Source organism: Kryptolebias marmoratus, linkage group LG4, assembly GCF_001649575.2.
Source record: "Kryptolebias marmoratus isolate JLee-2015 linkage group LG4, ASM164957v2, whole genome shotgun sequence".
NCBI lineage: Eukaryota > Metazoa > Chordata > Actinopteri > Cyprinodontiformes > Rivulidae > Kryptolebias > Kryptolebias marmoratus.
This window is the reverse complement of record NC_051433.1, coordinates 3117089-3142865: the sequence shown is the minus strand read 5'-3', so window position 1 is coordinate 3142865 and position 25777 is coordinate 3117089. Positions and strand designations below refer to the sequence as shown.

At 46.6% G+C, this 25777-nt stretch overlaps 2 protein-coding genes across 11 annotated transcripts in view; both read left to right on the top strand.

The window, feature by feature from the left end:
• slmapa (sarcolemma associated protein a) overlaps window positions 1–8902 on the top strand; it is a 38321-nt gene extending 29419 nt beyond the window's left edge. For 5 of the 10 annotated variants that reach the window (XM_037975050.1, XM_037975047.1, XM_037975049.1 and 2 more), the window contains 13 exons: window positions 210–275; window positions 1456–1515; window positions 1584–1658; window positions 1739–1819; window positions 1953–2012; window positions 2093–2218; window positions 2302–2376; window positions 2474–2574; window positions 2643–2859; window positions 2935–3052; window positions 4280–4451; window positions 4534–4668; window positions 7302–8902. In XM_037975050.1, coding sequence (XP_037830978.1) covers window positions 210–275; window positions 1456–1515; window positions 1584–1658; window positions 1739–1819; window positions 1953–2012; window positions 2093–2218; window positions 2302–2376; window positions 2474–2574; window positions 2643–2859; window positions 2935–3052; window positions 4280–4451; window positions 4534–4668; window positions 7302–7397 — 1382 coding nt within the window. In that variant the 3' untranslated portion in view covers window positions 7398–8902. Of the gene's footprint in view, window positions 1–209; window positions 276–1455; window positions 1516–1583; window positions 1659–1738; window positions 1820–1952; window positions 2013–2092; window positions 2219–2301; window positions 2377–2473; window positions 2575–2642; window positions 2860–2934; window positions 3053–4279; window positions 4452–4533; window positions 4669–5122; window positions 5211–7301 lie in introns of all 10 variants that reach the window. The other 5 variants (XM_017431492.3, XM_017431491.3, XM_017431488.3 and 2 more) reach the window with 2 other exon arrangements.
• Window positions 8903–12088: 3186 nt separating this feature from the next.
• The window catches only part of LOC108244931 (filamin-B), a 46962-nt gene continuing 33273 nt past the window's right edge, over window positions 12089–25777 (top strand). The window contains exon 1 of the mRNA XM_017431478.3: window positions 12089–12495. Coding sequence (XP_017286967.1) covers window positions 12204–12495 — 292 coding nt within the window. The 5' untranslated portion in view covers window positions 12089–12203. The remainder of the gene's footprint in view (window positions 12496–25777) is intronic.

The following is a 25777-nucleotide window of genomic DNA, read 5'->3' as shown; positions in this document are numbered from 1 at the left end:
GGTCCTGAGTCTCAACAAAATGTTTTATTATTTTTACTTTTGTCAGTTTTCAGTCAGGTTTGGGACCTTTGTGGGTTTTTGTCTTTAATGAAAAAACAAACCTGTCTGCTGCGGCCCGGTTCGGCCCGGTTCTGCCCGGCGGCGCCCGGTGCCGGCGGCCTGATAGCCGTGGAAGTAACGCCGGCTCTCGCTCTCTGTGTTTCCGTCAGACAACTGTCTCGTCAACAACAGCGGAGGAGACCCGACTCGAACCCCGCAGTTGATAGAGTGTCCGCGTGAGTACCGCCGCCGCCAACATGGAGGCTCGCACGCCGAGCGTTCGAACCCTTTAACGATGTTTATCCAGGTGGAACCCGTCAGACCTCCTCCTTGCCTGGTTTTAGTTTTAAACAGGTAGAAATATCGTCTCTGAGGGATGAAAACGGTTTATATGTGACGACTAAAAGTTGACCTTTCAGTTTGTAAAAGGCCTGTTTTATTTATTTATTTATTTATCTAAAGCTTTACTTTTGGATTAAACAGTTTATTGACACAAAGCTGCTGGTTTGAGATTAAAAGTTTGAACATTAGGGACGTTTTTAATGTGAAGGATTGAAGAAGAAGAAGCATCTTTTATTCTTCCTCGGTTTAAACAGATGTTGAAACTCTTTAAAAAAGTTTTTATTTGAGTTAAAATCAGCTGACAGATTTGTTCTTACAGCGGATCTGACTGCTGCTCTGTGAAAAGACCTCGGTTGTTTTAGTTTGTTTTGTTTTATTTCTTTAAAACAAATCTTTCACACATCGGAGTTTATTATCAGACGAGTTCCTGTTGAAGTTTCAGCTGCAGCTTCTGTTTCAGTTTGGTTTTTTCTGATTATTTGAGATTTTTCAGCAGCTTCTGGGACGAGATTTAATTTGTTTTTCTGGTTGAGTCTGAAACGTTTCCTCACTTTGAACTGCTGCGGCTGAAAATATCGTTTTCTGCACCAATATCTGTTTTAGAAATAAGCCGATGAATCCACTGATATCAGCTGTTTGATGAAGAGCAGCTGCAGATTTATGGTTAGGAATAAAACCGTCTGATGGAAGTGGAAACAAGTTTGATGGAAGGAACATTTTGCTTTAAAATGAAATGATCCGATCCGTCGGAGCAGGATTCGATCTTTGGGGACAGTTGTGACAGAAAATCTGGATTATTTCACGTCTTTAAAGAACTGACATCCTTCTACGAGTTCGGTCAAAGAAAAGCTGATTTATTTCATATTTCTGTAGCTTTTTCCTGCTCTGTGAGGGTTTTTATCAGTTTGATTCAGTGAAGAAGTCATCCTCTGACCCAGTCGCAGATCTTTGTTCAGGTTAGTGCCGGGACCAACTAACTAACTGCTTCCTCCTGCAGCCGATGTCGGTTTCTGCACGAACACCAGCTAAAGAAGAACAGCTGAGAGGTTAAATCGTTTTGTTTTTGTTTTGCAGCTGTCAAACAGCTGAAGGAGTCTGTGAGCTCTTCGATCAACAAACTGGCCAACTTTGATGGTAAGAGTTTGAATAAACTTGGGTTTAATTAGAGTTAAAATACGTCCTGATGTTGCGTGTGTTTGCAGACGTCATGGACGCCCACCTGCAGAACAACCAGACTCCAGAGGACGACATCCTGGCCAGCCCCGACCGGCTCAAAGGTAGGAAACACAAACAGGTTCCCGGCCGTTCTGTGAAACCGACGGACGGGATTAATGTCTCCGTCTCTGAACCCCGACAGCCAATCAGATGGACGCCAAGGAGTCGGACATGTCAGACACTCTGAGCCCGAGCAAGGATCGCAGCAGCGACGACACGTCAGGTCAGAAAACAAACCAACTCAGATCTGAGCTGCTTGGCTTTAATATTCAGCTGTTCTGTCACGTTTGTTGCTCAGTTTTTAGAACGTTTCTGTTTAAAAGCTTTAATCAGACGCGTCAGTTTTTGCGTTCCAGACGGAAACATGAACGACCAGGAGCTGAACGAGCCTCAGAACAGAGTCGCTCTGCTGAAAGGTGATCGCCGTTTCCTTCTGCCTGTCACCCGTTTTCTGTTTGCGAGGAGAGAAAGCTGACCCGTGTTCTGCTGCTTTCAGCCGAGTTGAGTCGGGTGGGTCTGGAGCCGGGAGACACGGAGCAGGTCATCCACCACCTCCACAGAGAGCTGCTGGAGGCCCAGGAATTAGCCAACACCGGCAAGCAGAAATGTCTGGAGCTGCAGGGTAAGCTTCTGAGCTGCGACCGAACCCGTCTTTGTTTGTCCTGAGTTTTAAAGCCTAAATGTGTGGATTGTGTGTTTCTGTAGCTCTGCTGGAGGAGGAGAGGAGGAGCAACTCCAAGCTGACCGAGGAGTCCACCAAACAGATCCAGTACCTGCAGAGTTAGTACCAGCAGCCTGCTGCGCCCGGAGGACACCCCGAGGCTCGTATCTGTGGTGGAATATGTTCTGACGCCTCGTTTCATGTTTCGTGTTTCAGCTCAGCTCGAGAAGCTGCAGGCCGACATGGAGGCTCTACGGGAGCAGAGGGAGAACACCATCTGCAGCACCAGGGAGGACCTGTACTCGGCGCAGGAGGAGGTATGGAGCGTCTCCTCCCTGACAGAACTCCTCCTGCTGGGTCCTAAACACCGTGTCTCTGCCGCCAGATCCTCGTCCTGCGACACGCCATGGAGGCCGCCACCGCGGACCGGGAGCGGGAGATCGCCGCCCTGCAAGCGGACCTGGGTCACGTGCGCACCGAGCTGGAGCACTGGAGGACCACGGCCGCCAAATACGAGGAGGAGATCGGCCGGCTGCAGGGGGCCTTCACGCAGCAGCAGCAGCAGCAGCAGCAGCAGCTGAGCGCCGCCAGCAACCTGCAGAGTGAGTCCAGTCTGTCCCCGGAGACGTTCGTCTTAACGGACAGACACTGAACGCCTCTCTGTCTCTGTCTCTCAGCGGAGTGCGTCTCGCTGCAGCAGCGATGCTCGTCTTTGCAGCAGGAATGTGACGGCCTGAGATCCGAGCGGCGAACTCTCACGGATAAACTGCACCACCTGGAGGCTGAGCTGAGCAGGTGCAACCAGAGGGAGGAGCATCTCTCCTGTCCCGCCCCCCGCCCGGCTTCTACTTCCTGTCTTCATTTAGTCTTTAGGAAATACTTTAAATCTGATGTGATCTTCTCCCCTCTGTTTCTTAGATTATTTTATGGTAAATCCAAACAAAAACCCAAACAACACATGAATCCCTGCAGTTTATTGTTTCCTTTCTGATCTAAACTGCTGAAACGAAACAAACTGAACAAAAACAGCATCACCTCCACAGACTGCAGCTGATGCAAATATTAAATAAAAATACAGCCGCCGTATCGTTCCACTGAATCCCGTCACACATCTCTTATTAACTTCAAGATTATTCGCGGTTTTCCTGCCACTTCTGGGAGTTTCACAAACAGATCGTCGCCTCTGAGCGGCTCAGGCGTTTTGCTCGCTCCGTTGCTGTTCTTTGAATTTCAGTCGGTTTGAACCCCGTGAACCCGTGGGATTCCCCCAAAAAACGTCAGCCTCTTGTGCAAAAGGTTCAAATATTCACTCAGAAACTGAAACCTGGGAGCGAGTTGAACGCCCGAGTTGTCAGCAGATTCAGGCGGCGTGCTGCTGACAGTCGCCTGTTCTGATTGGCTGCTTCTGTCAGCGACGAGTAAAATAATCCTCTTATTTCTGATCTGTCTTCGTGACGAGCAGAGCTTTGTCTGCGTCGGTCATCGATCCGAGCAGCAGTCAGCAGTCACTCCATTTCCTGTTTCTGTTATTTTCTCCACTCATTTTTTGCATCATAACTAATCCAAACGTTCAGCTCCTTCTGCAGACGGCTGCTTTTTAAAATATTTAACTTTATTTGCAAACTTTTCCTCATAAAAATACATGAAGATCTCTTCAAAAACCTGTTTTTTGTTTTTTGTTTTATTTGCTTCAGCTACTGGCTGTTTTCTGCTACTTTTGGCTTTAGCTAGCTGCTTGTAGCTTCCAGCTGCTGTTCTGCCTCTTTTAGTTCTAACTCATATTAAGATGAGTTGTTTAAAAGCTGGTTAGAGCTGGTTAGAGCTAGTTAAAGCTGGTTAGAGCTGGTTAAAGCTGGTTAAAGCTGGTTAGAGCTGGTTAGAGCTGGTTAAAGCTGGTTAGAGCTGGTTAAAGCTGGTTAAAGCCAGCTGTTTGCTGCTGCAGCTTCGATCTTTAGTGGGTTTTGAATCCGTTCTGACGTCTTCGTCTCTGACCGACCGGGATGCGTCTCTGTGTCCGTTCAGCTCCAGGGAGCAGAGTCAGGTCCTCAGCAGCAGCCTGGAGTCTCTGGAGAAGCGGGAGGAGGTCCTGCAGGACAAACTGGGTTCTCTGGAGAACCAGCACCTGCAGGATGCGAGCAAATTAAAGAGCCAGCTGGACCAGGCCCAGGCCAGGACACACACGCTGCAGAGAGAGGTGCCCGGGCACACACACACACACACCACAGTTATCTGTCTGCATCACTTGACGGCTCGTGGCGGTGTCTCTGTCCTCGCAGTACGAAGATACTCAGTCGCAGCTCCTGGACCTCCGTCAGCGCTACGAGAGGACGGAGCAGGAGAAGCTGAACATCCACCAGGAGCTGGAGCAGTGCAGGAGCAGCCTGAAGCTGCTGCAGGACAAGAGCAGCTCTGTGAGTCCGCCCCACACCACACAGGCTCACATGTCTTCCTAAAGACGAAACGTGTCCAATAATAACCAATAATCACTGACTTACTGTGAGCGAATAAAGCATGACAGGAAGTCCACTCTTTGATTTAAAACCAATCATCCAGAGCTGATAGATGAGCCGATCAATAAATCATGGAGGCGGAGCAGCTTCCTCTTCCTCTTCCTCACCTTCCTGCCTTTCAGCCGTTGGTTCTCCTCGGTGGTTTGTTCACGTTGTTCTCTGAAGCAGAAAATAAGACGTCGTCCCGCCAGCAGAGTATTTGTTCTGCAGAAATGAACACGTAGAGAACAACGTTCCTCCTTCGCTCTCTGTCCTCCTGCTCCATCCTCCATGTTTGTTTTTACTTGATTTGCTGGCTGATTTGTTTTATTTTTTTCCCTTATCCCCTCCCCCCCTCCCTCCCCCTCCTCTGTAGCCATCCATATTGCAGCCTGTCCAAGCCATATTCATGGGCCTTGTCCTGGCTCTGCTGTACTGGTGTTTCGGCCAGTTGTGGTAGAAAGGTACACACCGACATGACCTCCACCTGTCTGTCGTCTCTGAGAGGAAGCGCGGCGGAGGTGAAGGCCGCGTCCACATGTGAAGAGTTCAGGGTCCCGGGAGATTTAAACCCCGAGGGATTTAAACCCCGAGGGAAACGCGTCCAAACGGCTCCGGAACAGGAAGTGGTCAACAGGAAAAATGTTACGAATTTCCAGCAACGAAACGCTCAGGTGGTTTAAATCAGCGGCTCGTCAGAGTTTCTGACGGTACTTTTACTTTGAAAAGCCTCGTCTGACGTAACATCTGGATGAACAGATGAGGGAAGAAAACGACCCTGAATTCAGAGCAGCAGGACGTTTCCTTCACCTCCCGATCTTCCTCCTTTCAGTCCGAGTCTCGTCTTCATCACGGGTTTGTCTGCTCCTCGTCTTCATCACGGGTTTGTCTGCTCCTCGTCTTCATCACGGGTTTGTCTGCTCCTCGTCTTCATCACGGGTTTGTCTGCTCCTCGTCTTCCGTCCGCCGAGAACGAACCTTTTACTCGCCTCTTTTGTTCTCGTATTTATTTAAACTAAAGAAATATATAAAGAGAAATTAAACCCTTATTTAGTTCCTAAACATGTTTTTATTTATAAGGTGGGAAATAAGGTGTTATTTCTTCTTCTTAAACAGATTTTTGTTTTTTTAAATACATTATTTCCAAAACAAACCAGTTATATGTTAGTCTGTTTAAATTAAAACAGTAAATTATGTAAAAAATGACAGATTTATACATTTTCATGCTAATAAAAGGTGAAAAATAACAAACTTTATCATTCACAAGCTGCTGAACAAAAATTAGCATAAATGCTAACTTAACATTGGAAAGGCCATAGAGAAGCTAACAGGGTTAGCATTCAGCTGTCAGCCATGTTAGCTTCAGTTATTTACAGACAGATCCTTCAGGGTTCAGAGAAAAGCTGATTTCTCCTGCGGCTCTGCTGACCCTTTCAAAATGGCCGCTCATTAACGAGGCGAAACTTCAGCTTTTAAATCCTCTCAGATTCAGCTACAAACGCCTCTCCTCTCCATCTCTGTTTGCGTTTCTTCTTCTTCTTCCCTTTTTTTTTCTCACGCACGTTTTCGTTCTTCCCTCCATCTGCTGCCGCGGCGAAACGGGTCGTTCTCCTTCCCTCTCGCTCCCGAACGCCGCTCTCCGACCCGACCGATGAGCTAATGGCTAGTCTGAGCCCAAAGTGGAGTAAAGCATTCCTGCAGGCTGCACGGGAAGTGCTACAGCTAGCTGCTGCTGCGATGAAAATGAAACGCTCCACTTTTTGTCCCGACTAGCTTCCTGTTGGTTCATGGAGTCGAAGTCGAGGTATCTGCTGCAGCTCAGAGCTGGAAAAGAGCTGAACTGTCCCTTTAAATGTGTCCTGCTGCCGTGGACAGATTTAAATGTCCCTCCTGTCCCTCCTGTCCATCCTGTCCCTCCTGTTTGTTTCTGTGTTTCTTTATAAATGTTTATTTCTTTTTTTATTTTCGTTGTTTTTCTTTCCTTCAGTCCCAAAACAGATTTTTTTTTTTCTCGTTTGTTTCCATTTTTACGTTGAAGCTTCTTCTTCTTCATCGTTTTGATTCTTTAAGATTAAATTCACCCAGAAGTGTCTCCGTCCCCTCGGTGACATCTTTAGTCTCAGAACCGCAGAACCTGGACGCTGCCGAGGCGCCGGCGATTCTCCGCCTCCCGTCACGAAGACACCGTTTGGGGAGCTCAGATCGGAACGTTTTAAAGTTCTTTAAATCTGAGAACCGTTCCACTTCAGAGCCGCCGCCCACAAAGATGGCTGCCACTCCCTCAGAGCTGAAAGCCGGCGTGGTAGTAGCTGAGAGTTGCTCCCAGCGCTTGGAAGGTGGCGGCAGATGAAAGAATGGAATCTGAGAACCACAGAAGAAGAAAAAAAAATCATGTTTTGGGCTGAACTTTTACTCTTTTCATTCTTGTGGATGTTTTCCATCACCCTCTCAGACGGGGGGGGGCGCGGTTTCTCGTGGCGTGATGAAAAACATCCTCTCTGGTTGTGATGGCGCCGGACTGAGTTTCCTCCGTTTGTTTTCCTCTCCTCGGACAGAGCGGCTGGAGCCCCTGGATGCCGGTCATCGCAGTGATGGTCGCCGTGACGGCCGCCATCCTCTACCCCAACCTCTCCAAGAGCAGCGCCGCCTGAAGCCCGGAGGCCGAGGCGTGAGGAGAGCGCCGCCGCCGCCATGCTTGTATAAAGTCTAATTGTACATAATTGTAGAGGGAATATAAAAGGTTGTGGTTTCTACAGAGGACTCGGATACTTCCTGGGTTATTTTGTTTTCGGAGGAAGAGGAGTTCCTCTGGGTTCTCTCTGAGGCGCGGTGGGGGCAGTTTTAGGTTCTTCTGTTTGGGTGAAGAACGCAGAGATGATGTGAGCGACGCTTTCCAGCAGGCTCGGCGCCGCCACGGGAACACGAGTCGACGTTTATCCCTGAAGGGAACGTGTTGGTTCTGCTGTTAGAACGTTATTCGGACGGCTGCGTCTTTAAAGGTTCTCCTCGGTTCTGTCAGGCGGGATGCGGGTACGCGCTGAACGTAAACAGAGACTGAATCTGCTGAACCTGTTTTCATTCAGCCAATCAGAGCGGTCCCGTCGGGTCACCATCGCCGACCCGTTTATCGTCGGTAAAAAACACAAACCGGCGGCGTTTTTCCCCGAGCGGCCTTTGTGGCGTCGCAGTGAGCTCATCTAAAGCACTTTGATGAATCTGGGTTCATATCTGATCTGTTAAAGTTTAATTTTTTGCGGAATAACTCGACTGTTCGTCTGTTTCCGGGTCGATCCGAGTCTGCTGGAAAGTTTTCACTCCGAGGCGTTTTATTTCCTTCCTGGGGGAGCTCGGGGGTCGAAACTTGAAGCCAAATTGTTGAAATACATTTTTTAATTTTATTTTTTTCCTTTCTTTACTCTTCAGTTTTTTGGGGGGGGGTGTAAGTGCCTCTGTGACTAACAAAGACCTGATCCGAAACACGCAGGCCTGTCGACGTTCTGAGCAGCGTGCAGCCTTTTTGTTTTCATTATTATTTCATTATTAGCATTTTTACCAAACATCCTCAACGTGACGAGACAAAGAATGAGCGAATCGTTTCACGAGGGCCAGAAGAAGGCGCGTTTGGAAATGATTCGGGTTTAAAAGCTTAAAAAAGTCAAAGTTTCATCAGGTTTCGGTTCAGATTAACTCAAATCACCTGAAACAAATATAAAATGTTTAAAATCTGTCGTTTGAGCTGCGGGACTTTTCATGAATCTGTCAAATCCAAACGTTAGAGGAGTTTAAAGGAAAGCACCCCTACTTCCCGTGGCTCGGGACAAGCTGAGCTGCTGGGAGGATTTTATCCAATTATATCTGGCAGTCTTCCATCTGTGTTTTTGGACCTCCTGAAGTCTCATCCGGTCCTGACCCCTTCACCGTCGGGTCCTGAAGCTGAGCTCCCGGGACGGTGAAACTCTGACGAAAGTCGTGAAATCTTTGCGAGCTGTTTGGCTCTTTGTCATCGTCTGTGTACTCCGTCTCGTCTCCGTGTTGGAAAATCAAATAATAATATTAATAATAATAATGAAAATAAACGACAGCGAACAATTATTCCTGATGTTTAAAGAGAGAGAGAGAGAGAAAAAAACACTAAAGTACAGAGAGAATTGTAAAATAAAATGTATTTGAATGATGTGACTTATTTTGTTAAACTGTTTAGAGATCTGAGGGGGGGGGGGCTGTGTGGAGAAGGTTTGGATTAAAGTTGTAGCAAGCTGACCCACCACTGCGGCCTCCAGACTCTTTTATTCTGTTTTTATTCTGCTGCTTCGGTTCTCCGAAGGCTGCCGGATCTGTCTGATCCGGGGTCGGGTCCAGAAGGGAAACCCAGATCAGAGAGTTCTGGTTCTGTCCCGAGGTCTCCTCCCAGTTGGATGAACCTCCTCAGCTGCCTCCTTTCGACGAGGAGGAGCAGCGGCTCGACTCTCTGAGGCGGAGGAAGCTCATTTCAGCTGCTTGGATCCAGGATCTGGTTCTTCGGGTCCTGATCCAAACCTCAGGACCACAGGTGAGGGTTGGACCTCCGATCCGTCCGTCCTCCCGTCACTCAGGAACAAGACTCCCAGATACTTGGACTCCTCCAGGTGAGGCAGAGACTCGCCCCCGGCCCGTTTCCTGTTAGGAACCACGGCCTCGGACTCAGAGGAGCCGACTCTCATCCCGACCGTCCCCTGTCCACCCTGAAGGTCCCGGCCTGAGGACACCAACAGAACCACATCAGATCCTGAGACACCCTCCTCTCCTGTCCATGAAGACCACAGACAGGATCAGAGACCAGGGACAGCCCTGGAGGAGTCCACCCCGCACAGAGAACGAGGGCCCGGACCCAACTCCTGCTCTGGTTCTACAGGAACCCCGTTCTCCTGCAGAACGCCTCGGGGAACACGGTCGTAAACCTTCTCCAGATCTACAGAACAGACATAGACTGAGAGTCAGACCGCTGTGACCCCAAAGCAACCCTGCAAGGGTGAAGACCTGCTCTTCCTGGACCTCCTGGTCTTTAGTTTGGTGGTTTTACAGATGAGGAGGTTCCAGATTCTTCATCGCTGCGCTTCGAAGACAACCCTCTCCGGTTCTCTGAATTGAGAAGGCTCCCCTTCTGGTTTTCTTTTTTTATCTGTTTTGTCCCGACTGTCAGAGAATCTACACCAGCAGACCGGAGGAGAACCCAGTCCTGGTCCTGGAGGACCACCATCCTGGATGGTTTTAGATGATTCTCTGCTCCTCAGCAGGTCTTCGTGTCCTGCAGAAACCTGTTCATAACTCGGGTCATTTAAATCAGGAGTCGACGCAGAGAAACGCCTCAAACATGCAGGACGGTGGTCCTCCGGGACCGGGACTGGACTCTTGACCAGTGGAGAACTAAAGCAGGACCGGTTCGGCCTCTGATGGACCTGCTGTGGGGCAGAAGAAGAGCGGAGACTGCAGCGCGGCCGGTCCGGTTCCGAGTCAGAATTAAAGTCATTTTTTCTGGTTGAAACGGCTCCGGTTGACGTTAAGAAGCTGGATTTTTATAAAAACTTTGTCAGGAATGAGGATTTTTCTTCAGCTTTTTCAAACCAGGTAACAAAGAGGCGATAAAACCTCCTGATGTTCTGCCTGATTTCTACCCTTCATCCATCTCTGGTGTTTGGTGTTTTTTGTCAGCTTTATGCCAGAACTCGGTGAAGGAGAAATAAAAAGTTCTCGGTGCTTCGAGGAGATGACTTCATCTGCAGCCGCAGGTCCGGACCTGTTTGGGTGTGGTCTGTCCTTTCATCAGAGCTGAGCGCCTCGACTCGACAGGTGCCCATCAATCACCGGGCCGCAGGATGAGCTCATCTTCACCGGGCCGGAGGGTTCTGACCCGGCTCGCCTGGGTCGGCCTCTCAGGAGACGCTTCAGGGTCAGAGAAACGACAAAACTCTGGGTTTTAACCTCGTTTTCCAAACTTGTTTTAGGATTTTGTCTCCTGTCTTTGAAACACTGACTGACTCAGCTGCTTACAAAATAAAAGCCTTATTTATTTTTTTAAACGTTAAATCTGATAAAATCACAAAGTTTTCCTTCCTGATCCATAAATTTCTCCTCCGACTCTCAGTTCCTGCTTCCTCTCCGTGGTTTTCCTCCCTGAAGTCGTTGCAGCGACCAGAAAAATCACCTTTAAACGTCCTGCTGATCGATACCAGCTGTGAGGGGGGAGCTCGACCTTTGACCTTTGACCTCTGACCTCCCCTGGTCCTGTCAGGAGGAAGCTGAAGCTTATTGATCAAACTAAAAGGAGTAAATGACTGTTTCTGTTTAATATTTAATGGAGTAAAAATGTTATTTTCTTTTCTTTACTTAGATCTTTATTTAAAAAATAACATTTTTCTAATATTTATGTAAATAATGTGACCTGCGCTGGCAAAAAGAGTCACATTAGGGAAGTTTTTATAACAAATATCATAAGAAGGGATTCCCAGAGCTAGAAAAATGTCAGTTTCAGAGAAAATAAAAGAGTTATAAAACAAAGGATTATGTCTGAAGACATACCTGTTAGAAAACCTTAGATTAAAGGTAAATTAGATTATTTGTTATTTGAGTTACCTGGATTGCTAGATGGCGTCTTTATGGACTCATTTTAACGCAAAAACTAATATTTTTACTTATTTAGCACTTCAGCCTGAGCTCATTCTGACTCATTTTGCAATCATGAGTCACAGATATCCAGTTAAATATTTATTAATTTAGTCCTGTGCAGCTTTTTGTCCTCATTTGGACAAAAGAATAACTTGAACTTGGCTTATATAACTGATTTAAGGTTATGTTTTAAGACAAATACAAGTTGATTGTCACACGTCTTTAAATTGTTTTTTTCTTTTACTGATTTAAAACGTTTTAAGGATTTCTGAGAAGTCTGATGTTGTTGGATGAATAGAAACTGAAATGAGCTGTTAAATAATTAAAAAGCAAACATATATATGTTTAATTTATTAGTTAAGTTTTATTAATTAATTCAGAATAAACTCAGATGTAATTTGACTCTTTTTACTGATGATGTGTTTGTTGAAAAAATATTTTTGAGTTTTCTGTAGTTGTTTGTTCCGGTTTGGACATTTATTGAGTTTCTGTGGGCAGGAATGAGCGGCATGTTCTTTGTTATCTCAGTTCAGGCAAACAAAAGTGACTGAAAGTCCATAAAAGTCCAAAACCGTCGGCGGGGGGCGGTAAAACTTCGCTGACGTCCGTTCGAACCGGAAAGAAGAAGGGAGCTGAAAAGTCCGAGCAACCCGTGAACACCCCAGCACCGTTTTTAAGTCTCGTGAGTTTGAGGAAAAAGTTCAATCCAAGTTGCGGGCGGCTCCGAGGAGGCGCCGCGGGAAGACGAAGCTCGGTTCGACACCCAGCCCGAACAGCACCGGTACCGAAACCCCGGCGGGGAGCAGCAGGCCGACATGCCGGTCACGGAGAAGGACCTGGCGGAGGACGCGCCGTGGAAGAAGATCCAGCAGAACACCTTCACGCGCTGGATCAACGAGCACCTGAAGTGCGTCAACAAGCGGATCGTGGACCTGCAGCTGGACCTGGGCGACGGCCTGCGCCTCATCGCGCTGCTGGAGGTCCTGAGCCAGAAGAAGATGTACAGAAAGTACCACAACAGGCCCAACTTCAGGCAGATGAAGCTGGAGAACGTGTCGGTGGCGCTGGAGTTTCTGGAACGGGAGAACATTAAGCTGGTCTCCATAGGTGAGTGAGAGCGGGGCGTCCGAGCCCAGCACCCCGCCTTCAAACCGGGGTTTCAGGGCTAGTTCTCACCGGGTTAGCCGCTGGGACGGCGCCGAATTAAAAAACAAGGATCCTTTTGTTTAAAGAAGTCGATCATTTACAGCATTTTACCTCAGAGTGGATCAAAACTACGAGATGAGTTTAAAAACCGGCTGTTTTCCTTCGGAGTTTGGCGTAAAAAGCATTTTGTAATTTCGCCTTTTGTTTCTGGGGGTTTAACTCATATTTTTCACTAAAACAGTCATCTGAAGAAAGCTGTTTGATAACACAGTACTGTGCAAAAATATTTAAATCATCCCTTATTCTTATTTTTGTTTACATTTTGCTTCCAAGCAGCCAGATTAAAGCTTTAAAGTGGATTTAAAGGAACTAACTGCAAACTGTTAAATCAAACATTAAAAGAAAGTTATCCTGAATTAAATCAGACGGTGCAGTTTGAAAGAGTTCGCTCCAGTAGTTTTCCAGATGTGTTGATAGTTATTCTGAAATGTGGGTACGCACTCAATGTAAACGAAGCACTTTCAGCTGCATTTTTTCCTGAACTAATTTAGGTGTAAATATGAGCCGAAGCGACAGAACGGCTCGATCCAAGATGGCTCTTCTTTAAACGTGTTTTCAGTCACTTCGGCTGTTTTCGTAGGTAAACTAGCAGCTGGTAGTTAGCAGCTGGTTACTAGTTTTTACTTTCGAGGGATCTTTAGAAGCTGTTCTGTTGACAGCAGCTGCGTTTTTACTGAATTTAACACGTTTCCAAAAGTCTTTTCATTCAAACTTTTTATTTTTGAAGTTTTAATTTTAGGAAAATCCTTCAGGACGAACAAATCTGTTACAAAAACTTAATTAGTTCCCTTTTTTTTGGTAGAATTTAAATAGAAATACAAACTAATAACCATTTAAACTGTTCAGAGGTGACTTTAAAACATCCCGAATCCTGATCTTTTCCTTTTTTTTATAAAAATAAATATAAATGTTTTTGTCTGTCTGAAACTGTTGGGAGGTGATTAGTGGATTCAAGATGGCTGCCATGGTTAATCAACCTTAGGTACTGATTTCCAGCCTGGAGTGGGAGTAGCTGAGACTGATCCCCAACACGTACTTAAAGTGGTTTTAGACTAAATTTAGTCAAATTTCCAGATAAATCTCTATAGGAACCTTTCAGAAACCCTCTGGGCCGGTTGCTTTCAGAGTGGGCTCCTTTAGAAGCAAACATTCAGTTCTTTTATCGGTTTATAATTTGCAGCTTTCCTCAGAGGAGGACACACCTGTTACCTGAAATAAACCAGACGCTGTTAAAATCTGCTTCCATAAACGTTTTCTCTGTTATTAACCGTACGGCTGAAGGTTCTGTTCGGGGGAAACCGACGCCTCCGAGCTGTTTGAAGCTGACTCATCCACCGGCGGGCTTTAATGGCGACTCAGAGAATCTGTCCAGTTTCGCTGAGCCGGACGTCGATGTTCTCCTGTCAGGAGGGACGGATCCGACAGATGCGCTGCCGTCGACTTTTTAGGTTTTCAATCAGTTCGGAACGAAGCTTCGCTGAGACGCGTGGAGGTCAGGGACCGGTCGGACTCCTGGAACCTGAGTTTCCCTTCACGCCTCAGTCCGGTGGGGTCTGGTCCGGTCGAGCTCCGTCCTTCTCTTCTCTTCATTTAGTCCTTTTTAAAGAAATCTGTCCGATTCAGGCTGGTCGTAAACTGTGATCCCAGCGGTTACCTCCAGGTAACCCCTGACCCCTGAACACAGCGTCCTCTAACCCCTGACCCCTGAATGCAGCGTCGGCTGACCCCTGAACGCAGCGTCCTCTAACCCCTGACCCCTGAACGCAGCGCCTGCTGACCCCTGAACGCAGCGCCTGCTGACCCCTGAACGCAGCGCCTGCTGACCCCTGAACGCAGCGCCTGCTAACCCCTGAACGCAGCGCCTGCTAACCCCTGAACGCTGTTTCGACCGGAGGCGGCCCGGTTCTGTTTGTGGAACGAACAAACCATCGTTCAGACAGTGTTTCTGTGTTTGAGCAACTCTGCCTTCAGTCAACAGAACCACTCAGGGGTTTTTGGTTGAGAAACCTGTAAAGTCTGAGGCTCCTCCCCCTCTGGCTGACCCACCCAGGTGTGTGCCCCCGTCCCTGCAGGTGTTAAACCTTCTGAACGCTCCGGAACCAAGGCGAGGTCAAACTGCAGGAGAGTAAAATGATGAAGAAGTTTTCAGACCGCAGAGACGACTCGATCGCGACTTGTTTCGGCCGCGTTCAGGTTTCGGCGAACCATCAGCTGGCTGAGGGGTTTTAAAAGTTTAAAGATGGCTCCTGTAGCCAACAGGAAGTCTGTGAGGAGAGGAGGGACCAGCTTCAACAGAAATCTGCTCCGAAGCTGTTTGGAGGTCAGAGGTCAGAGGGCGAACAGCAGCAGAGAAACGCTGAAGGATGAATTATTTTTCCACACCAGAGAGGAAACGACTAAATGACACACACACACACCCACACACACACACACACACACACACACACACACACACACACACACACTCTCACGCACACACACTCTCACGCACACACACTCTCACACACACACACCCACAGGCACACACGCGCGCGCGCGCACACACACACACTCTCACACACACACACACCCTGATCTGCTGCAGCTTGGAAGCAACACCTTCATCAAAAACGACCCGGAGCTGCAGATGGTCGGCGATCTCTCGTGGACCGTCGGCGTAGACTATTAGCTGTGGCCGGCCATGTTGAGTTGACTCCAAAATGGAACGGGTTAGACGGACATCTTGTTGCTCCGTTCTGGTAGTTCTGTAAGATTTATTTTGCTAACAGACAGTCTGACTTGGACGACTCTCCGTTACTACCACAGTATCTGTGAAGCCGTCTGACTTGTAGGTGGTTAGCTGTGGCGGCCATATTGAATCAGGTTGAGTCGACTTGTTGATCTACATCCAGAGATTATTTTGTAGGAGTTTCATTTAAATCCGTCCAGAGATATTTTGCTAACAGACAGAAACACGAACACTCGGACGCAGCGAAGCATCAATACTTTAATAAAACTCCACAATGAAGTGGTCCAATGTTTGTCAACCTTGTGCCCCATGCCTTCTGTGGATCTTTACGCTTTTAGAAAAGGCACTTTTCTCCTCGTCCAGCTCCGTCTCGGTCCAGACGAGCTGAGCTGGACGGCGCCGCAGGAACCGAACGGAACCGAACGGAACCGAACGGGTCGGCCAGTTCTTTTGGATCGTAACGGCGCAGCGTGAGGCGTTCAGGCGGGAGGTTCGTCGTGTTTAAAGCCTGCAGCAAACAGGAAATCTGTAACTTTGTGACTGTTGGGTCGTCAGATCGGAGGAGGAGGAGGAGGAGGAGGAGGAGTGGGGCGGAATGGGGCGGAGATGTTTATCGTTGTCCAACAGTGATGTCAGCGTCTCAGCTACCTGTGTAAACAGGTCGGCTCTGCTTCAGGCTTTTATTTCTAATAAAAACGGCAGAAACTTTAAACACCTTTTCGTTGGTGACTCAGCGTTCAGGCTTTTTTTTCATTTCTGCACACGTTGTTGTTTAAACTGTTCATATCGTCAAAATGTTTCACTTTACTTGCAAATATTTTCCACATAGAAGTTCATCGAGATCTTTGAAATCTGCTTTCAGCCACGATCTGAACGCTCGGCTGCTTTTAGCTTTTCTGTTTTTATTAACTTTATTTAAACTGTAAAACAGAAACTTCTCCTCGAATAAAACACAAACTAACTCCTTTTATAAACCCCTTTTATTAAAAGCCAAAAAATTGTCCCTTTTTAAATTAATTCAATAATTTAGGAATCAGTTTTAACATCTGAAGAAGCGACGTGTTTGTGTCTCAGTCACGTCTGCAGTCTTTAGTTTTATCTCCTGATCTCGGGGCTCGGAGGTGATTCTATAAACCAGCTTTAAAGGTTGATGAGTAACGGAGGAGCCGGACGGACACGAGGCGTTTAGGGCACTTCGGGAGCAGTGGGAAAACACAACTCCCTGTGGCGTGGAGCAGAAACAAAGAACTGTTGAATTAAAGTGAAAACCTTTTTCTCTTAAAGTGGAAATATTCCAGAAGAAGAACGGAGTGAGCGTGTGAACGGGTTGGTTCTCAGACTGATGTTGCGACACCGCGTGTGTGTGTGTGTGTGTGTGTGTGTGTGCGCGTTACCTGCCTGAACCTCGGCCAGCCAGTTTCCTCGCAGGTGTGCGTCGTCTGAACAGGGTGTTGTCGCTCGCCTGTGCAGACAGGCGGCTTGCATCATCCTGACTTCTTCTCCTGTCATCGTCTCGCTTCTTCACGGCCGGCGCCGACCCGTTCAGCCCAACCCAGAACCTCACAGCAGACGGTTGTTGCTGGATGAGGGTTTAAATCCCTGAAAACATCCAGAAAAACCCCTGAAGTGTCCTCCTGACTCCAGGTTTGGTTTGTCACCTGAACGTCTCACGAACCACCGGCCCGGTTTTACTGAAACTCAGAAGTTTAATCTACGACCAGTTGGTGTTTGGAGTCGAGCCAATTCAAGATGGCCCCCGCAGCTAACGTTCGGCGGTCAGTTTTCAGAGCTGTGGTAGTAGCTGAGAGTCGTCCCAACAGGCTGCTCTCTGACTGTGAGCCTGTCTGAGGTTCTGACCCAGGGCCCGGGTTCAGCTGCGACCTTTAACCCCACCGATAATAAAAAACCTTCAGTTTGTGTTTTTGACGCCACATGTGGAGCAGATGCTCTCCCGGCCCGGACCTGAACACCTGTTTGGGTTTCTGTCCCTAAATCTGATCGTTTTTCTTCGAGCTGCATGCACTGAATTTGGGTTTTCCCATCTGTCCTTGAAAGCACCATCGGTGCATTACAGCAGTGGCCTTCAGGGACCGTCGGTCCTGCAGGTTTTAGAGGTTTTTCTTCACAAACGAATCAGATTTTTAAACGATCTGCAGAACCTGTTTCACTGATGGATTCATTAGAAAGTTTTTATTCCCGACCCTGAAAGGTTTGACAGATAAAACCACGGCGTCATGAAGGACCGTGAGGTTTAAAGCTTTAATAAAACGAAGCCCGTCGGTGAGGAAACGTTTCAGTTTTTAGATATTAACTCCAAACGTGGCGTCCTTGTTGAGGTTTGTGTTTTTAAACCCCGTCTTTGTGTCGCAGCAGAGATTCCCGCCTGTTTAGATGATTATTTAGTTTCTTTTTTGTCGAAAACGACGGCGGCGGCAGAGACTCTCCCAGAAACCCATTCAGTCACATTGTTTACCATCTCCACACACACACACACACACACACACACACACACACACACACACACACACACACAGGAGTGATTGATAACGAGCGAAAGAAAAGCTCAAGGTCAGAGAGGAGTGAAGCACATTCCACCTGTTGTCACGGCAACGTCTGTAAGCAAACGCTGTGATTGGCTGCAGGAAGCTGGAGGGTGTGTGTGTGTGTGTGTGGTTTCACGTAACCGTGTGAGGCGTTCAGGTTGTGTAAGACAAATGAGAGGCGGAAGCGACTGAAACCGCGATCCGTCCGAGGAGGAAACTGTTTGTTTGTTTGTTTGAAATGATAAACAGCTGAGTTTTAAAAACCTCTGAGTTCAGACAGGATGAAGTTTACAGAAAGGCTGAAACTCTTTTTACGGTTCGGTATCGAGTGGAAAGTTTTAAATTGGAAGGAAGAAGGAGTCAGACGACTGAATGTTTTTAAAGCAAACGGAGGAAAAGCTGATGTTTGACCATCTGATGAGAGGGTCAGGGGTCAGGGGGAGATCTGTGTCACTAAAACGTTCCCATTAAACATCAGGAACATCAGATCGTTTCCTGTCCCGAGCAGCGATTTTATTCTGGTTTCACACAAACCGGCTTCAAAAACATCTTCAGTAATATTCAGGATCCGTCCGACAACCAAGACTGAAATCTGTCCCTTAATTTGGTTCTCAGGTAGATTATTGCTCCTCTAATAAACTTCATTGCTTTTTATACCGAGTTTTATTTTCTAAACTCTTCACAGCCAGTCATTTTTGGCTTTAATAACCTCGTGATGAGATTGATGGGCGATCATGTATTTATCTAAATGCATCTCGAATGTTGGGCTGTTTCTCTGCTTCACAAATCTGTTTAAAGCAACAGGATTTATTTCACAGCAGCTTTCAGTATTTGGCCACCGTGCCTTCACTACTGCTTCCTGTTCAAGATGGCTGCCACAGCCAGCTGACCCTAAGCTTTGGCGTGGTAGTAGCTGAGCTTTGAGACCATTTGGTGTTCGATCGTAGGATCTGAGAGTCGCTGAGAGTCGTGACGTCATGCAAGAACGTTTTTATCTTCAAGCTTTGAGCAGAACGGCTGCAACTTCGTCACTTCCCATCCTTTCCTTCAAGGAGCTCGTGTTCTGTTTTAAATTCAACCAAAACTTTAATTTGACAGAATATGATCCACTTCCTGTTAAAACTGTTAAACTGACTCATGGTTTCAGCAGAAATGACCTTTTTATTGAAGCTTCGGCCGTTCGACACTCACTGCTGTTCTTTAAAGATCAGTCGTTCAAAGGAAGTCCTGCCGTTTTAGATGTTCTCACCCCTCCTGACGTGACGCCGGCTCTGGTGAGAGGCCGCGTCCGTTCGGGAGGCTGATAATGGCCGCCACGCGTCAGGCTTCACGGCCCAGATTGGTGCCGCGATGACCCAGACGGTCTCTGAAGCTGCCGTCATGGTTCCTGAGGAGAACCAGGAGGCTCCTTCATCGTCGTCCTGATGAAGTTCAGGACTGAGACGGGGGTCCGGATGTCGTTCTAATGGTGGAACAAACCCAAACGGTTCAGAACTTCATAAACTGTTTTTATTAAAGACACTGGGAACCATAAAAAACTCCGGTTTCCTCCTCAGACCTAAAACCTGCATGTTGGGATCACTGGAAACTCTGAAACTGTCCCTGGGTGTGGATGCTTGTCTCTGTGTCCCTGTGATGGACCGGTCCTGGTGTCCCCCGTCTGTCGCTCAGTGACGGCCGGAGAAGGACACCAGCTCCCAGCGACCCGGAGATGAGAAGCAGGTGAAGAAGACGGATAAAGATGTAAAGCTCCGTTATCCTCCTGCAAAAACATGTCCCCCTCTCAGCTGTCCCGTCTCCCGTCCTCTGGTTCAGTGTGTCAGTTTCACGCCTCCGTCCTCGATTCGTACCTGACGACGAGCCGTAAACTCTCGCCCTCGGCTTCCCGTTCTCCCATCGTGGTTCCTGCCGGCTGCAGGAACAAAGAGCACCGGGCCTTCTTTCAGGATTTACGTCTCGTTGCGCTCGTCGTCCCTCTGCGTTCCTCTGGATCTGATTATGTGTTTCCTTCCCCCGTCTTTCTGCACGTTACGAAACAAAGGTCAGACCTTTTTAACCCGACTTACTTTGGTGTTTAAACCATCATTTCCACACAGAACCGGTGGCATTTTTAAAAGACATTCCTCGCTCCGACTTCTTGTACTTTCGCTAAAATCCTCATTCAGGCGCGACTGGACCGCAAAGTTCAGGCCTTTTTACTGCAGGGTTACCTGAACGTACAAACCTGCCCGAGGATTTGTTCCTTTCAGCTTCCTGATTGTCAGCTTTCCTCTCGGGTCAGCCGACCTCGAGGAGTTTCAGGCGCTGGTTTGAGCGTTTCGCTGCTTTAAAGGAAACCCGAGAGGCGCCGGGATATAGACTTACACTTCGACACACACCACTTCCCTGCAGAGAAAGCATCTTTCTGTGGTTCAGGGAGAAATGCAGCGACTTCCAACTTCCCTCATTGACAAAAAAAAAGATGAAATCTGAGTTTTATTTGCATGAAAGACCCAACATTACCAAACCCGATGGGTTTAAACTTGTCCGTCCAGTTTGAGCTTCAAGTAAATCCTTAGAAAAACTAAACGTGCACGGTCAGGAGAGGACGATGTTTTCCACTTTTATTTGTTTAGAAACCAAGCTTTGCTAATCCAACAGTTTTTATCAGTAATAAAGGAGTAAAACCACAAACTGCTGCAGAGAGAGAGACTAACAACAAGTCAGTTGGTTTAAAAGTGTTTTAGTTTTAATTAGTTAATAGCTGTTAAAGAAATAATGTGAGGGAAACGAGCTTCCTCTCTGCAGTCCGTTCGTGGGAAAGATCGTTCCCGTTTCTTTCAGCCCAACTCTGCATTCCATCATGAAGCGTCTCACCAAAAATATTGTGGGTTTTTAAAAAGAGGAAAGGCATAAAAGCTTCTTCCCAACATTAAAAACAACCCATCTGAGCCTCAGAAGTAACAACAATGTGAAAAATGTCCAAACAAAACCAGAAAATCTCCCCTTTTAAGACGTTTAGGGGCCAATTAGCTCGACTCGGTTGAACATCTTGGCGTCTCCGTCAGTTTTCCTGCAACGGGTTGAAAACCAAAAAGCAAATAAACATGCAAAACATCAACTTGTCAAATTCACTGCTTGAACCAAAAACCAATGTTAATGCATCAATTGGTGGCCAGGAAGTTAGCATGGCTAATAAGCTTAGCTGTTGGGGTTATATTAAACCAAAAAAGAATTTAGGAAGCATAAAATCTTCTTACAGACAGAAAAACAACTCAAAGCATCAAAGCTGTAAAATATTTAAAAATAAAAACTAGCAAAGCTGCTTAGCTTAGCTTGGTTGAACGTTTTGGCTCCTTTAGTTTTCTTATGTTTGTTTACAGCCAGAAAGCAGCTAAACATGTAAAACTATCAAATCTGCTTCTTGTTTGAGTAAATAAATAAATAAATAAAATGTTGGTCGTCATTTCAGTTAGCATGGCTAATTTACTGTTAGCTGTTAGCTTATCAAATGCTTAAACTAAACCAGCAAAAATATATTCTGTGGTTTAAAAAGCAAAAAACCTCTTCAAAATGGTAAACGCATCCCATTTCAACCTCTTTTTTTTTTTTTAAATAACATCTCAAAATAAAACCTAGTTTATGAAAAGACCTACTTTGTAGGCTTATTAGCTTAGCTTAGCTTCTTAACATTCTTTGTTTTTTGTTGTTTTAGAACCAAAATATGTCAAACTGTCAAATCTACTACTTGTATGATTGAAACAAAAATCTTAAAATAATTAAATAGTAATTTTTTTTTTCATTTAGCTGAACAGTAAGCTAATTAGCTTAGCCGTTAGCGAGGCTAACGTGTAAACCGAACAAGTTAGCCGCTGTGTTTAACTTTATAAGGTGAATATTTTGTGCCTAGGGGCAAATTAATCAATAGATGCTAAAAAGCAGATTATTTAGTTCATGGATCAGCAGAAAGATGATAAAACAAAACGGCTAAATCAGATTTTTAGGCTAAAAACCTGAAACCTGTTCTCAAAGATCTGTAAGACGTTAAACTTATAAAACTTATCAATGAATTCAAATAGTTTTGGAGAAGTAGATCAGCTCTGAACTCGTGATTGTAGTTTCCAGGTGGACACTCAGGCGTGTCTTTGTCCGTCATCTCGTTCGTGTTTATTTATTTTCCTGAGGCTGATTCGTTGTCGGTCTCGGCGTGGATCAGCGCCGAGCCGTGCCGGATGCGTGACGTGAACCCAAACCCTGCGGCGTGTTTGGAGAGGCGGCAGACGTGACGCGGAGCTCAGGTGTTCAGGTGATGACGGCGACAGGAAGGATGATAAACGCAGCGCAGCTGTTTCTGCTCACCTCGTTGTTAAAACCAGACGTCAGACCGAGTCGGGACCTAGTTACGACTCGTCTCAGGGCCTCAGCTGTCCAGTCCAGTTCTCTGTGGTCAGCGTTTTATTTCTTTAATAATTCGTATTTATTTTTTGTCCGACTTTCAGACGTGAGTGACTCAAACCTGGATGCTTCTTAAGACGTTTGAGGGCAACGTTGGTAAATTACCTTTAAAAGCTGAGAGTTTAGACTCAAATGTTAAATTATTGTTAAATGTAATTTTTAGCCTTTTTTGTTTCATATATAAATAACTTTCTGCTGCTGTTTAGATTCATATAACCTTAAAGTTGGGTGTTAATAAGAGCCGTGAAGCTGTTTTTATTTTCAGAAGGTTTTAATTATTCTAACTGTTTCAGTTGTTTACGGGTTTCGGTTGAAGTCACAGACAGGAAGTAGTTTGTTTGTCCAACACGTCTGATTTCCTTCCTCCTCGCCACTCGCCGGGTCTGGTTCTGGTGACCTCACGGCCCGGGAAGCGGCAGCGTGAGCTCATCCCGGGTTGCCAGATGTTGGTGTTAATGACAGGGCAGCCCCAGCTGTGGCTCCTGGGCTTTCAGATTTCTTCTTCTGCTGCTTTTCTCTTATTTAATGTGGAGCTTGTGTTTATCTCCTCGGGTTTCATGGGACTTTATTTATAAACAAAGTGTTGATGGACGACCATCGGGGCTCATAAAACGAGCTTCGGGTCGTCTGAAGCTTTAAACCCGATCTGGTTCTGAATAGTCTTCCCTCCTCTCCGGGATTCCCGCTTGTTGGCTTCAGGTCCTCGTGAAAACCTCCTTCAGGACTGGATCCTGGCCCACAACCCAAACCAGATAAAACGGGCTGGGACGCCGCTCGCTGCTGCTCTGCGTCTGTAATCTGGAGGTTTCTCTGGTGGGATCACCACGATGACTCATGTGACTCATGATGATGGTGGTTTTGTTCGATGAGGTCATCGGCGAGCGGCGACACGAGCGAGTTAAACCTGGAGCTGACTGGGCCGAGGCAGAGCACCTCGGAGGGATTTACCTGAGTAAACGAAGACTTTCACCCAATAATTCTGTGAATAAATGCAGGTTTTATTGCCCTGGTTCAGTCCAAGAGTCTGAATCTCGTCTCAGTTTGAGTTTATCACATCAGTCGGGCTCTGGAGTCAAAATAAGATGGAAAAATAACATTTTTATGTCACAAATTAAGCAATTCTGGTGTCCTGGAAGTATCCTCCCGACCGGTCCCGTCGTTCCTCCTGACTGGTCCCGTCACCCTGTCCCGCTTCGTTAAGGTCTTTAAATTCTGCTGCGTTGATTGGTCACCTGCTGGGCGCCGCTGGATGAAACCTTCGTGATTAAAACAAAAAACAAACTGTCTTCGGATATTTTAATTGTTTGTTAGGAAGTGGAACGAGCGAGTCGCCACGCACGGGAACATCTGCGCACGATGAGCCCGGTGAGGTAACAGGAAGTCACAACAAGACGGAGGGGATGACCCGTCGTCTCCATCGCAGACGGGTTCCAAGATGGAGGCAGCAGCGGTGGAACCAGGCTCTGCAGAAACCCATCGGAGGGTTTTCCTCCATCCTGCAGGAAGTCAAAGGTTAAACTGCAGCAGGAAAACAGGATAAATGAAACTAACAGTCCTGACACCAGATCATCTCTTATCTGCCACCTTTAAAGATGAAGTCATGAACAAACTCAGGATCTCTCCGGATCTGTTAGTTTGATCTTAATGTTTGAAACGTAACTCGGTTTACAGCGATGGATCCTGAGCGGTTCATCTCGCTGAGGCGCCAGATGTTGGTGAGCGGTTTTGAGCTAAAATCTACCCGACTCTGTGGAAACCTGACTTCACTCTGGGAGAACTTTAGACGAAAGCAGGAAGTCCTTCAGCAGCGAGAGACAAACTGGGTGGAAGAAGACAGAAAACGTCTGGTTTTGATGCATCATCTGGAAACGTATCAGCAGAAGTTGTGGGAGTGAGAGTCTGTTTTCACAAGTGTTGAAATCGTTAGACCGCAGCAGTGTGACATCGACTGTCAGCTGAGGATTCTGGGACAAAAACTCTCCAAAAATCCTGAAACTTAAACTGTGATTGTGTAAAAAAAGGATATCAGACACGTGAAGTCCAGCTTTCTGTGACCCGTTTCTGTAAAATCCTGTTAATTTCCATTAATTAGTTTCATTTTTCTGCCGTTTTTCTGCAGCGTTTGGCTTCTTTGTGCGACGCAGGACTTTCATCTGTTTTCATCAGTTCGCTCAGAAGCCTCCGTGTGTTTTGTTGTCGTCCCAGCTGGTCCGCTGTGATTGGGCGGGAAAGGCGGGGCAGGTATTTCTGAGTCTGCTTCTGGCTCGTTATGCAACTTCCTGTGGAGGCCAGGGTGTGCCGCGCTGATAAAGAGGCGTTTAGTTCCACCCTGATTCACCTTTGCGCACACAAACCAGCCGCTCTTATCTCGTTTCTTCCTTTCACCCCTCCTGACACAAACCCTTCCTGCTGCTCTGCCGCCGCCGCAACAGGCCAACAAATCAACAGGCGTCGGCAGGAAGACGGTGCTTGAAGCGGCGCTCGTGTGACGCGTGAATGGATCTGTGGATGGATGTGATTGTTCAGGATGGTTAATGAGCCGAACTCGGCTCTGGGAACTAGTTTACAGGACTAGTTTAGTCCTCATGGAGGGATCAGCAGATTAATCTCTGAAACACACGACGAACAATCTTCCATCAACGCACGATTAAACTCCCGACCCGAATGTGAACAAAAGACTCAGAGATGCATTCAGGTCCTGCTCAGAGGGTCCAAATCCTCACACTAATCACAAATGAAGCTCGAGGTGTCGCATTTTAAGTCTTATTAGATGAATTTTAACACAATCAGATGAGTTAAATGTGATTTAAAGGTGTCAGAGATTTTAAATGAGAATAAAGGTTAAAAAAACGTTTAAACACTGTTAGAATGAGGCTTAAAAAGGTCAGAACAGACAAACTCGACACGACTAAAACTACTTTAAAGAAGTGAAAATATGCCTCTTTTTAAGTTAAAAGTCATAACTGAAGTTAAAACGAGGTTCAAACTGACTTTTTACCAGTTTTATAAAAGAGCACAATTTGACAAAAACAACAGGATTTGTGTTTTTTATTTAGCAGAAACACTTTGAATTTGTCAGATAATAATTAGGTTTTTCTTCAGATATTATTTGATCAGGTTTTCTGTCAGTAAAGCTGAGCTCATCGTTTCCATTTTATAATTATTTTAAAATAAACCACAGTGGAATAAAATCTGTTCTCTGTTTTTGGGACAGGGGCGTTGGAAACTCTGTTGTTGACATGTCAGGATGTTTCCTACCAGGTTCTGTTGTTTAAAGAAGAAACGGGAGGCGGGGGGGAGGTTGAATATTTGAAAATCCCTGCCTCGGTCCTGTTTGGTCAAAGATGAGGAGTCCCTGACAAAATGGCGGCGTGAGAACGTGAAACCTGAGACCTGCGGGAGGTTTCTGCAGGTCTCAGGTGAGGCGAGATCTTCTACCAGCTCCCAGAAGAAGAAGAACCCCCCCCCCCCCCCCCCC